Genomic DNA, 12,789 nt, shown 5'->3' with positions numbered 1-12,789 from the left:
GCAATAAAAGATGCTTGACTGCTAGGCAATTTTACTTTAATATGCCACATTTCTTTTTAGAAGTGTTTCTTTATAAATGTGAGAATATGTAAAACCTGTTACACTTCTGACATATTTAAATTCTGAAAAGAGTCGAAATTGATTTTGTCAAAAGTTCAAAAAGAACCTATTTCTTCACTATTTCACTTTAATTAATTTTTACATTATGTAATGCTTAAAGGGATCGTTCACTGGGGCAGGGTGGAGGGCAAGGCCAGGTCGTGATTCTGCACACCCCTAATTGGGCTGATTAGCCCGAGAGGGATAAAGGCCGACTGGAGACGGCAGTGCGACAGAGAGAGAGTTACGGACAGCTGTCCGACACCTGTGTGTGTTTGTGTCTTTTGGTTTAAGTTCATTATTCAAATATTATTTATATTGTTAAGTCGGTTCTCGCGTCCTCCTTTCCACTGATGTGTCACACTCACCTTCATGTTATTCCAAACCCATATGACTTTCTTTCTTCTATGGAACAGAAAAGGAGATGTTAGGCAGAATGTTAGCCTCAGTCACCATTCACTTTCATTACACAGAAAAAGTGAATGGTGACAGGCTAACATTGTGCCTAAAATATTCCACAGAGGAAATAAAATAATACAGGGTGTCTAAATGATGACAGAATTTTCATGGGTAAACTATCCCTTTAATAGATCATTAGAACCACAGTGCTGCTCAATCAGTGCCTATTGTGTGACGTCATAGTAATTTAATCTATTGGCCTTTTTAATCTTTGGTTTGATAGATAAAATGGTACAAAGGTACACAATATTTTGACAGATGAAAATAAGACACACCCCTTAAAATTGTCCTGAAATGTCTCCTGTGCCCTGCAGGTAGTTACCTAAAAACGCTGATGGAGATACGGTTCCGTTGCTACGGGATACCATCACACTAATCCCTGTTTCCACAAAAGGGACAGAGAAATCAATGACCTCTGAGCGCTCCTCATTGATTGTCAGGGAGCCCACAGCCATGACTGCTTTTTTGTTCAACACCTGTGGCAGGAGACAAGACGGCATAGAGGTTGAGACAATAGCTATGAACTTTAAACACAGAACACCTGCACCCACCCTGGGATATTCAGATAAAAATAGATTTATGTACTCTTATCTCTGCTGAAAAAAAAAAAAAATGAAGGTATGTGCCATCAAGCTGGTCTAGCTGGTCTCCTAGCCTGATCAAGTGGGTGTTCAGATGGTTTAACTGGTCTTAGCTGGTTTGGTTTGTTGGTTTAGGAGAGTTTGGGTACTTAGGCAGTTAATAACCAGCTGAAGACCTACTTGGCTAGGCTGGGAGACCAGCTAGACCATGTTAAACCTGCAAACCATCTTTTTTCCCTGATGAAAAAAGGCCAGCCAAAACCAGCCTAAGACAGTTTGCTGGTCTAAGCTGGTTTAAGATGGTCTAGCTGATGTTTCAGCCTGACCTGCTGACAAGTGCCAAAACCCCCTCTAAAACTAGCAAACAGACCAGCCTTCCCAGGGTGGGAGACCAGCAAAGACCAGAAAACCATCTTAGGCTGGTTTAAGCTGTTCTTTCCAGCAGGAATTTTGCAGCTGACTGAAATTTGAGTTACACTATTTCACTCCCTCTGAATCCAAATTAAACAAACAGCTTCCTCCCTTTTCCCAATTTCACATCTGATTGCTATCAGGCGTTGACTGTTACAAAATTACTTTCAGTAGAGAGAGAGATGCATAGCTCCATTTTGAAGAAGCCTCTGCATCTGTGAACAAAACTTTATTCAATCTACTCTTTGTTTTTCCCTGTAAATAGAAAAGCTGTATTCAGCAAACCACATCAACCAAATTTCCTATTGAAATTTTCTCACCTCTCCCACCATGCCATTCCACACATTGTTGATCTTCTTCCCATGCTTCCCATTGGTCACTAGATAAAGATCATATGTAAACTTCACATTCCGTGCAATCTTCTTTAGGATGTCGATGCAGAAGCCTTTGCAGCACTTTTTAATGTATGTTCCTCCTCCCACGGTGGTATTGCTGTTGGACAGAGCACATTAATCACAGCTCAACATAAAGCGAAATATCTAAATCATGATGTCATGACCCATTTCATATCTAGCTGACTGTTGCATTTTCTGGATTCTTTCATGTATTGGAAGAGATATGGGATGTGTTGCATTATTTTCCAAGCAATCCCATTAAGAACACTGGGTCTCATTCACCAATAACTGCATACAAGTGTTCTTTCTTATGTGCAAAGAAAGGTTCTCACACAAAATTTCAACTGGATTTACAATAAGTGCGTATGCACAAATTTGTTCTTAACCTCCCTCTGATGTTGATGAATCCAGATTATTCTAAATAAGGGAGTGTGTGTCTGCAGTTAGTAATTAGCATAATAAATGTCCAAACATTATGTATGTATGTAGGTGTGTGTGTGTGTATATATATACACACACACACTGTATATATATTGGTGGCAAAACAGGAAATAATCATATAAATTCTGAATTTATAGGTATAAATCTGAATATATCATTTAAATTATGATAAATAAATAAATATTGATTTATAATTATATATTGAGATTTAAATTTATATATATTCAGAATTTCTTTCATTTTCCCCTGTTTGCCCACCCCAATATAGGCAAGATTTTCTTCATCATCCTGGCTCACCAGTTGAATGAATTTCTCATTAAGAACACCTACATCGATACATCTGTTCAGAAAGGTGGAATCCCAGGGGTGCCGGGTTGTCTAGAGCACACTGGAGTAGTCACACAGCTTATCAGAGAGGCACATGAGGGGACGGGAGATCTGGCAGTTCTGTTGTTGGTCCTTGCTAATGCATATGGATCAATACCCCACAAGCTGGTGGAGACTGCACTGGACTGATATCATCTCCCCATGAAAATCAAAGACCTCATAATGGATTATTACAGCAATTTCAGGGTAAGAGAGACTTTGGTACAGTGGCATCGAGCTGGCAAAGGCTGGAGAAAGGAATCATAACAGGCTGTACAATCTCAGGCATACTCTTCGTCCTTGCCATGAACATGTTGTCAAGGCATCTGAGGTTGAGTGCAGAGGCCCACTTGCCAGATCTGGAGTTCGAAATTCACTAATCAGAGCATTTATAGACAATCTCACTGTTACAACATCAGTACCAGGCTGCAGATGGATCCTCCAAGGCTTGGAGAGCCTCATCAACTGAGCAAGGATGAGCTTTAGGAGAGAGTGGAGGGCAAGTTCCTCTTCTACCTGAACAATGTGTAAATATCAAACATCTCATAGAATCCTGTCACAAGCCTTGGCAAGTTCTTTGATAGCAGTCTCTGAGAAACAGAGGCAGTCTGAGATGCCACAAAGAAGCTTGAGGGTTGGCTAACTAAGGTTGACAAGTCAGGCTTACACGGCAGATAAAAGGCCTGGATCTACCAACATGGGATACGAGGTACCTTTATCTACAGTTGAGAGAGAAAGAATAGCAGCTTCCTCCAGCTGGGTCTTCCACACAGCCTGTGCTCTGGCCCCACGATCAGGTTTTGGAGACAGTGCCTGAAATTGTCTCCATTACCATAGCCAACAGAATGATTTTCCACCCTTCTATGAAGACCATCACCTTTGTAAAACTAGAGAGCAGATATGGCCACAGCCCACAATTTCAGCTGGCCTACTCACCACTGCAGCAGTCTGGCAACTCTAGGTCGACCTGGGCAGGCAGCTTAAGTTCCCTGTTGACACTGCCTCAACATCTTTGCAACCTGACATGGTCTTACTGTCAGAGACAGTTTGAAGACCGCGTTGCAGAGGCGAATGAGAGGAAGCGTGCAAAGTACCAGGAGGTGGTGGAGCAGTGTCAGAGGCAGGGATGGAGGGCTCGCTGTGAACCCATTTGAGTGGGAAGTTGAAGCTTTGCAGGCCACTCACTCTGCAAAGTCTACTCACTACTAGACATTAGGAGAATCACAAAGAGAAGAGCCAGATTGCTCTGGAAAAAGAGGGGGGACCTGTGGACCAATGCTGCTGGGACACAAGCTGGGTTCTGATAAATTTTTGCAGGGTCACCTGGGCGAGGGTGTCTGATGTTGTAAGACCTGAAACACCCTTTGACCCCAGGATACATCTCTTATGATGCGTCCAAGCGCATCTAAGTATGTATCTGTATCAGAGTATGTGAACGAAAACAGAGTGGAAGCGGAGTGAGGAGCAGCATGATTTTGACTGGAGAGAAGATTTAATGTAACTTTTGTTGCAGTTTTGCACTGTTGTAAAACCTTAAACCAGCAAGCATTTTGTGAAAGAACCCCCGCCCCCAAAAAAAACAAAAAAAACAACTTCAACCATTTTATGATATTAATATAGTTCTCAGATATGTATGTATTCATAATTACTGGGGGAAAAATAAATAATTGATATATCCTCTCTCCTTGATTCTGTTTTGTATTGTGAATTGACTCTTAGCATGACTCGACTTGACTTGCTTTAAGTGAACCACTGAGTTGACTTGTCTTGCTTGACTGTATGCACTGCTGACAGTCTGCTGAAGTGCAAAACAAAATGTTTTCAAACAGGTTAAGCACAAATATGAGCATACATACAGTAAAACACATAGTAGCCTGCTTACAGACCAGCCACAAGCTGGGATTATAGTACAGTACAGTAGGTGTAGCATTCGGAGGCATGAAAGATTGAGTCTTTCAGTGCCAGTGCTCAAGACATTTCTTAAATACAATGAATAGCAGGGCTTTCCCTTGAGAGCCTCTCGGGAGCCATCAAGGGAGTGCCAAACCTTTAGTGAAAATTGCAGTCTGGAGATTTCTAATGTCTCGTAAAGGCCACCGCCAATCTGTGCTGATTTGATTGCAGATGGGCTCTTGTTTTCCCATTCTAGAAGGAAGACAATTCTATTTACAGGGCAATCAAAATGATTATTTCATTTGGACTGGGGGAGAGGGTTATGCCCTTAGACAGAGGCAGGAGGGGTTGACTGGAGTAGGAGTCTTTGCATTCTCATAAAATCTTTTTAAATTACTCAATCAGATTTCTCCTAGGGTGTTACATCTTCCAGAGACTAGTAAATGAGGCAACAATGCACATATTTTTCATTAGAAGAACCATTTATACCGTCCCAGGGAAAGTCAAAACACATTTTTTAAGGGATAGTTCGCCCCAAAATGAAAATTATGTCGTCATTTATTCACCCTCATTTTATTCCAAACCCCTATGTCTTTCTTTCTTCTATCTACATTGACATTTATTCATTTAGCAGATGCACTTATCCAAAGCGACTTATAAATTAACAATACAGCAAAAGCTATTTGTCCTTAAGAGGCAGCAACATGAGATTCTTCTGTGAATTAAAAAAGAGATGCTTTTTCACTGGAATGCAAGTGGATAACTTTTGAAGAAGATTGATGCTGCCCATACAATAAAAGAGGCTGTCAGTCCCTAAGATTCTGCCTATCATCTCCTTTTTGTGTTCCACAGAAGAAAGACAGCCATACATGTTTGGAAGGACATGAAGGTGAGTAATTGATGACAGAATTTTCATTTTGAGGTGAACTAACCCTTTAACTAGTAATTTAGCTCACTCTTTTGCCTAAACGACTTACTATATTTACTTATTACATGGACAGTTCCCCTGTAGGAACCAAGGTTCCTTGCTATAGGGTACAATGGCAATAGTTAATGGATCGTCCCTTTTGGGGTTTAAACCTGCAACCTTGTGGTTAACAGCTCAGATCTTCAAAAACTGCACCATTCCTATGAAGGTAAAAATATAGCAAAATTCGAGAGCTTGTAGATTTGAATTTGAGAACTTGTAAAATAAATATTTGTACTTGTAAGTTGAAATTTACACACAGCCCAGTGTAAAATATAAATATGAAGCTGAATGTTGCAATCTGCACTTACAGACAATAATCAAAAACCTGTGTTCTTGCACCCATCTGTGGTATTGACTGTACTATCTATAGAAGATTATAATGTCATATAATTTAATATCATGCCTTAAATTAATATTTTTACGCCCTTATTTTTACTTTGATGCTGTAACTGATCTTATATTGATGCAAATTGACAAGCAAAGATTAACTGTAAACTCAGAAGCCATACTTGCTTGCCCACTAAAGCACATTAGTTTCAACACACGAGGGGACCGGGTTTTGGACCATTGCTACTCTCCCTTCCGGGATGGCTACAAATCCCTCCCCCGCCCACCATTTGGCAAATCGGACCACTCTTCCATTCTGCTTCTGCCCGCTTACAGGCAGAAACTGAAACAGGAAGCACCCACCCTCAGAGCGATCCAGTGCTGGTCGGACCAATCAGACTCTACGCTACAGGACTGTTTTGATCACACGGACTGGGAGATGTTCCGGTCCGCCTCTGATGACGACATCGAGCTTTACGCTGATAGCATAATGTGTTTCATCAGAAAGTGCGTAGAGGACATTGTTCCGACCAGAACAACACGGATCTATCCGAACCAGAAGCCATGGATATATAGCGATGTTCGCGCGGCACTTAATGTGCGGACCTCCGTTTTTAATTCCGGGAACGCGGAGGAGCACAAACAAGCCAGTTATGCCCTCCGCAAAACTATCAGAACAGCAAAACGCCAGTACAGGAACAAGATTGAAGGACAGTTTAACACCACCAACTCTAGAAGCATGTGGCAGGGAATTAACATCATCACGGACTTTAAAGGGAATAAAGAACACCGCTGCCTCTCTCCCAGATGAGCTAAATACTTTTTATGCTCGTTTTGAGGGAAAAAACACTGCACTCGCGGAGAGAGCTCTCGCGGCCGAAGCTACAGAGGTTAGTTCGGTCTCCGTCTCTGTAGCGAATGTAACCCGATCCTTCCGACGGGTGAATATCTGCAAAGCTGCGGGCCCAGACGGCATTCCGGGCCGCGTCATCAGAGCATGCGCGAACCAGCTGGCTGGTGTTTTTACGAACATTTTCAACCTTTCCCTCTCTTTGTCTGTAGTCCCCACATGCTTTAAAACATCCACAATTGTGCCTGTTCCAAAGCAATCAAAAATCACTTGCTTAAATGACTGGCATCCTGTTGCTCTGACCCCCATCATCAGCAAATGCTTTGAGAGACTAATCAGAGATTACATCTGCTCTGTGCTGCCTCTCTCTCTAGACCCATTGCAGTTTGCTTACCACAACAACTGCTCCACTGATGATGCCATTGCATCTACAATACACACTGCTCTCTCCTACCTGGAAAAAAAGAACACTTATGTGAGAATGCTGTTTGTAGACATTCAACACCATAGTGCCCTCCAAGCTAGATGAGATAGTCCAGGCTCTGGGCTTAAACAGTTCGCTGTGCAGCTGGATCCTGGACTTCCTGTCAAGCAGATGCCAGGTGGTTAGAATAGGCAGCAACATCTCCTCATCACTGACCCTCAACACTGGAGCCCCACAGGGCTGTGTTCTCAGCCCACTCTTGTATTCCTTGTACACACATGACTGTGTGGCAACACATAGCTCCAATGCCATCATTAAGTTTGCTGATGACATGACGGTGGTAGGTCTGATCACTGACAATGATGAAACAGCCTACAGAGAGGAGGTGCACACTCTGACACACTGGTGTCAGGAGCACAACCTCTCCCTCAATGTCAGTAAGACAAAGGAGCTTGTGGTGGACTTCAGGAGAAGAGATAGAGAACACAGTCCCATCACCAACAATGGAGCACCAGTGGAGAGAGTCAGCAGCTTCAAGTTCCTGGGTGTCCACATCACTGAGGAACTCACATGGTCCATCCACACTGAAGTTGTTGTGAAGAAGGCTCATCAGCGCCTCTTCTTCCTGAGACGGCTGAGGAAGTTTGGAATGAACTGCCACATCCTCACACGGTTCTACACCTGCACTGTAGAGAGCATCCTGAATGGCTGCATCTCCGCCTGGTACGGCAATAGCACTGCCCACAACCGCAAAGCACTGCAAAGTGTGGTGCGAACTGCCAGACACATCATCGGAGGTGAGCTTCCCTCCCTCCAGGACATATATACCAGGCGGTGTGTGAAAAAAGCTCGGAGGATCATCAGAGACTCCAGCCACCCGAGCCATGGGCTGTTCTCACTGCTACCATCAGGTAGGCGGTATCGCAGCATCAGGACCCGCACCAGCCGACTCCATGATAGCTTCTTCCCCAAGCAATCTTCCCCAAGACTTTTGACTCTTGATCTCCCACGATCAAAATACATCAGCACTGCACTTTATACTCTTACTCTTATATCTCACACCGGACTGTCATAAATTATATTATTATTATATTATATTCTCTCTTAACAACTGACTATCAACCGACAGCCTGAATATCAATACAGTACAATACAACCTACTGTACATTCTATATATACTATATATACTTTTTTTATTGAATACTGTGTATCTATATTGTGTGTATTGTATACTGTACAGTGTATGTTATTATTTGTATATTGTGTTGTGTGTAATTATGTGTATATTAGACTTTAAATTGTGTTGTGTTAATTTGATGTTATTGTAAATTGGTATATGTCTCATCACTGTCACGACTGCTATGTTGATCGGAACTGCACCCAAGAATTTCACACACCATTGCACTTGTGTATATGGCTGTGTGACAATAAAAGTGATTTGATTTTGATTTAAAGGAGTGTAGCCTTTTTCACTGTATGCTGCCAACTCTATCTGTCCTGAGCTTGCTTCCAGGCAGTGAAAAGACCGAAACTGAGTGGGGCAAGATCGGATTTGGTAACTCTTGTCCACGTTGTTCTCGGTCTGCCCACATGTCGTTTCCAGGTCTTTGGGAGACCTATTATGATATTATCATGCTTAGATCAGTGAACTGTACTGTTCTTACTTAATAACTATTGTAAGAGATTCACTTGTGAAATTAAGATGATAATGTTGAAAACAGTATGTATTCTTGTTTAAAATGAGACTGTTATTCACTTAAAATTCCCTTATTTAGGTGGCAATAATTTACTGGAATTAAAGCACACAACGATAAAGGTAATCTCTTATTTTGAGCAAATATACAGGCAATTATCTTAAAAAGTGTTAAGCCTCCGATTCTTATACTTAATTCTTGTTACTGATCAGCATGGACGGGCTGATAAAACAGACCTTTGAACAGAAAAGTTTAAACAGAACTTTAACTAGAACTAACAAAAGAATAACTGTCATGTTGAAGACAATTAAAAATGACCTATAGTCATAAGTTTTATTCTGAATCGATATGTATACTATTTCTGATGCAGCGGTACGCAGATTCATTATTATCAACTCTGAATTCTTTATAAAGCAGAAATCTACTGTAATATGATCCATTTTGATTGGTCTGGTATCGATTGTTTCATCTCTTGTGATTGGTCACAACTTCATTGGCCCACCTGTTGTGCACTCTCCAAATAGCAGTCAGTTTCACCAAAGTAGTTAAGCTTGTAGAGAGAAGTGTACTTGGGAGAAAAAAAAAATGACAGGGTTGCAGACAGGACATAGCTGCATTGGTAATCAAGCCACCATCTGTAAACAGAGACTCTCCACTGCAGAGTTCAGAAATACTGAATGCTTAAACAAGCACAGTCACCTGGGAGCCTTATTTAACTTTTAGATTGAAGCTAATTAAAACTCAGCTCTCTGTGTTCTTTAAACAAATCAAGACTAAGAAAGAAACACTTATGATTATACTTTGCCTCCACAGATTGCTCCAATGTGCACTATTTCCATCCACTCTCGTTGCATTGATGGCCAGTGATGGGCAATGTTATGTTGGGTTATTTGTTGCAACTAATTATGTTATAATGTTATTTTTAAGGAAAGTAACACAATGGTTTCTTTTTTTACTGTGAGTTCTCTTTCTGGTTATGTAACATGCATTACTTTGCAAAATTAATTAAAAGTGAAACTGTCAAGTTATTGCCCAGAGTGAGTTAAAAGGGGCCATTTAAACAGGATTGTTCTTGCAACATGATCACACAGGAAATCGACATGCTGCTTCCGAATGTTCTTGTACCCTGAAATCAGCCGAGACACGGGTTTTGGTCCCATGGTTAGGTTTAGGGTTGGGGTTAGGGAGGAGGGTGAATAAAATATGCATTAATGTGATCTACAAAAAGGTCCATCTACAAAAGATTGAAAAGCTGAGAAATAAAATGTTTCCTGATATCCTATTTAAAAATAATAATAATAATAAAATAAAAATAAAAAATTATTAAAATTATTATAACCTTGTGTTTTGGCTGTATGTCTTCTGACTGCAGAAATGAACAAATTTCCTGTCTCCACAATGAGAAAGACAAACATTCGACTGCCCTCAAAATCCAGTTTAAAATCAATCTCTTCCCCTCTCTGCACTGGCTATGATGCACACCATGAATTCCCCTGGCTTTGCAAGCACTTTATTCAAACTCTCACATGGCAAAATCTATATCATTACCAAGTCTTCCTCACATTTCGATACACAGAGGCAATAAAAGGGCTCTCGTATGTTGCCAGACCACTTCCTCATTGCCTTCACTACACCAATTACATCTTATGAAGACACACTGCCTGCCATGCTTGTTTTTATACTTCTACAGAAAATACTTTTTTCTATGGCTAGCTTATGTGGTCACTTGCCAAGACAGCACTTAGTGACCACGTTTGCATCATTTTTCGATTAAGGATCACATTGTCGTTAAGCCTTTATTCTGAAAAAAGACGTTTAGATGCTCTACAGCTCTTGGAAAATTTCTGTATAAATGCAATCAGCCTAATATGAACAAACAAAGACATGCACTTTCTTTTCCTGCTATTCTCTTTTGGAAATAATTCGCTTGCTAGTTATTGTGCTGTACTTCTATAATTTTGAAAAGTAATTTAATTAATTCAGTTATTTCTTATTTATTTCCTAAACGAGCACAACGAATTGAAAAATGTAGGTCATGATACTAACAAATTGTAACGCTGGGTACTTGGAGTGGAAGAGAGGAGACACTGGAGTAGATACTTTTCAATAATTTAATAGTAAATGCAGGAGTGGAACAAACGCTGGAGTGGAACACACTATAAAGCTTAACATCACAAAATAACTACACAATGTAACACTTCAAGGACTGACAACTGAATGAAGGAACCAGTGAGGTAATGGAAGGCAGGTGCGGATGATGATGAACAGATGAAAGTGAACTATGGGAGATGTAGTCCAGAGGAAAACTTCAAAATAAAAGTCCTTGAAGAACATGAGGGAGACAGACTGTGACATTACCTACCCCCCTGCAGGTAGGGTGACACAGAAGGTGAAGAAGGATCCAAGGAGGATGATCAGGAGACCTGGGGGGCAGCTTCGGGGCTGGGAATGGATCAGGAGACCTGGGGGGCAGCTTTGGGGCTGGGAATGGATCCGGAGGCCTGGGAAGTGGCCACAGGGCAGGGACTGGGTCAGGAGGCCTGGGAGGTGGCCACAGGGCAGGGACTGGGTCAGGAGGCCTGGGAGGAGGCTACAGGGCAAGAACTGGGTCAGGAGGCCTGGGAGGCGGCCACAGGGCAAGGACTGGGTCAGGAGGCCTGGGAGGCGGCTACAGGGCAAGAACTGGGTCAGGAGGCCTGGGAGGCGGCCACAGGGCAGGGACTGGGTCAGGAGGCCTGGGAGGCGGCCACAGGGCAGGGAATGGGTCAGGAGGCGGAACTTCTGGAAGAGGAGACTCTGGGCAAGTGGGTGGAGTGAGGAAGAGTCTGAGGGTGGAGCTAGGAGAGGCTCGAGGAAGGCAGGCGAAGCCATGGAAGGCTCTATGGGCAGAGCCGTGGAAGGCGCAGCCATGAGAGACCCAAGGGGCGGAGCCAGAGAGTAGCCGGCGGCTCGAAGGGCCAGGGTGGAGCCGAAGGTTTGGAGGACCGAGGTAGCACCGCAGGCTCAGAGGACCGAGGTGGAGCAGGGGGATCTGAGGACAGAGGCAGAGCCGGTGGGACTGAGGACTGAGGTGGAGCCATAGGGAAGGAGGTCCCCGGTGAAGCTGGAGGCTCGGAGTGATGAAGCGAAGTTGGAGGATTGGAGAGCTGAAGCGGAGCCAGGTGACCGACTGACCAAGGTGGAGCTGGAGGGACGAGGGACCCCGGAGAAGCCGATTGGCTGAAGGACCACAGTGGAGCCAAAGGGACATAGAGCCGAGGTGGGACAGAGGGAATGAAGGGCCAAGGCGGAGTCCAGGGCTTGGAGGGTCTAGGCAGAGTCGGAGGGTTTGAGGTTCCCCTTGACCATGGTTTTGCAGGGAGCGAAGGTCGAGCCGGTGACATGGGAGGAGCCGGCTGACCAGGAGGAGGAGGAGGAGGAGGAAGTGTCCTGAGTGGAGCCAGTGGAGGAGGAAGGACCAGGGTACTGGACAGAACTAGTGTGTCCATGATGTTGGATAGAGCCAGTGGAGGAGGAGTACACTGGGTGGGCATACGGGTGGGAATGGAATCTAAGACAATAATCTCCGAAAACTCAAAATAAGGTAGATACATGATGTATTGATTAACACAGGCTAGTGCTGTCAGTTGATTAAAATTTTGAATTGTGATTAATCGCATATATTTTTTTGTAGTTAATCGCGATTAATCACAGATTTTGAAAGTGCTGAAAATGTACACTTTATTTACCTGTCAAAATGCATTTTTTCCATCTTAGGAAAAAAAAATTTAACACACTAAAAAATGTTTAACCAATCGTATGTGTTAATTCTGACAGCTCTACTACAGGCATATGCAAGCTGTCTTATTCAGATTTCTCGAAATTTGAATAAGAATATAA

The 12,789-nt window shown here is 42.7% G+C and overlaps 1 protein-coding gene across 1 annotated transcript in view; it reads right to left on the bottom strand.

Annotated features, from left to right (window-relative positions):
* LOC127451138 (glutamate receptor ionotropic, NMDA 2A-like) overlaps positions 1 to 12,789 on the bottom strand; it is a 260,187-nt gene that overhangs the window by 35,741 nt on the left and 211,657 nt on the right. Inside the window, exons 6-7 of the mRNA XM_051715585.1 lie at positions 1,871 to 2,042; positions 881 to 1,034 (exon numbers count right to left, since the gene is read on the bottom strand). Coding sequence (XP_051571545.1) covers positions 881 to 1,034; positions 1,871 to 2,042 — 326 coding nt within the window. The remainder of the gene's footprint in view (positions 1 to 880; positions 1,035 to 1,870; positions 2,043 to 12,789) is intronic.

This window comes from Myxocyprinus asiaticus, chromosome 14 (genome assembly GCF_019703515.2).
Source record: "Myxocyprinus asiaticus isolate MX2 ecotype Aquarium Trade chromosome 14, UBuf_Myxa_2, whole genome shotgun sequence".
NCBI classification, from domain to species: Eukaryota; Metazoa; Chordata; class Actinopteri; order Cypriniformes; family Catostomidae; genus Myxocyprinus; species Myxocyprinus asiaticus.
This window is presented reverse-complemented; position numbering and strand designations above follow the sequence as displayed.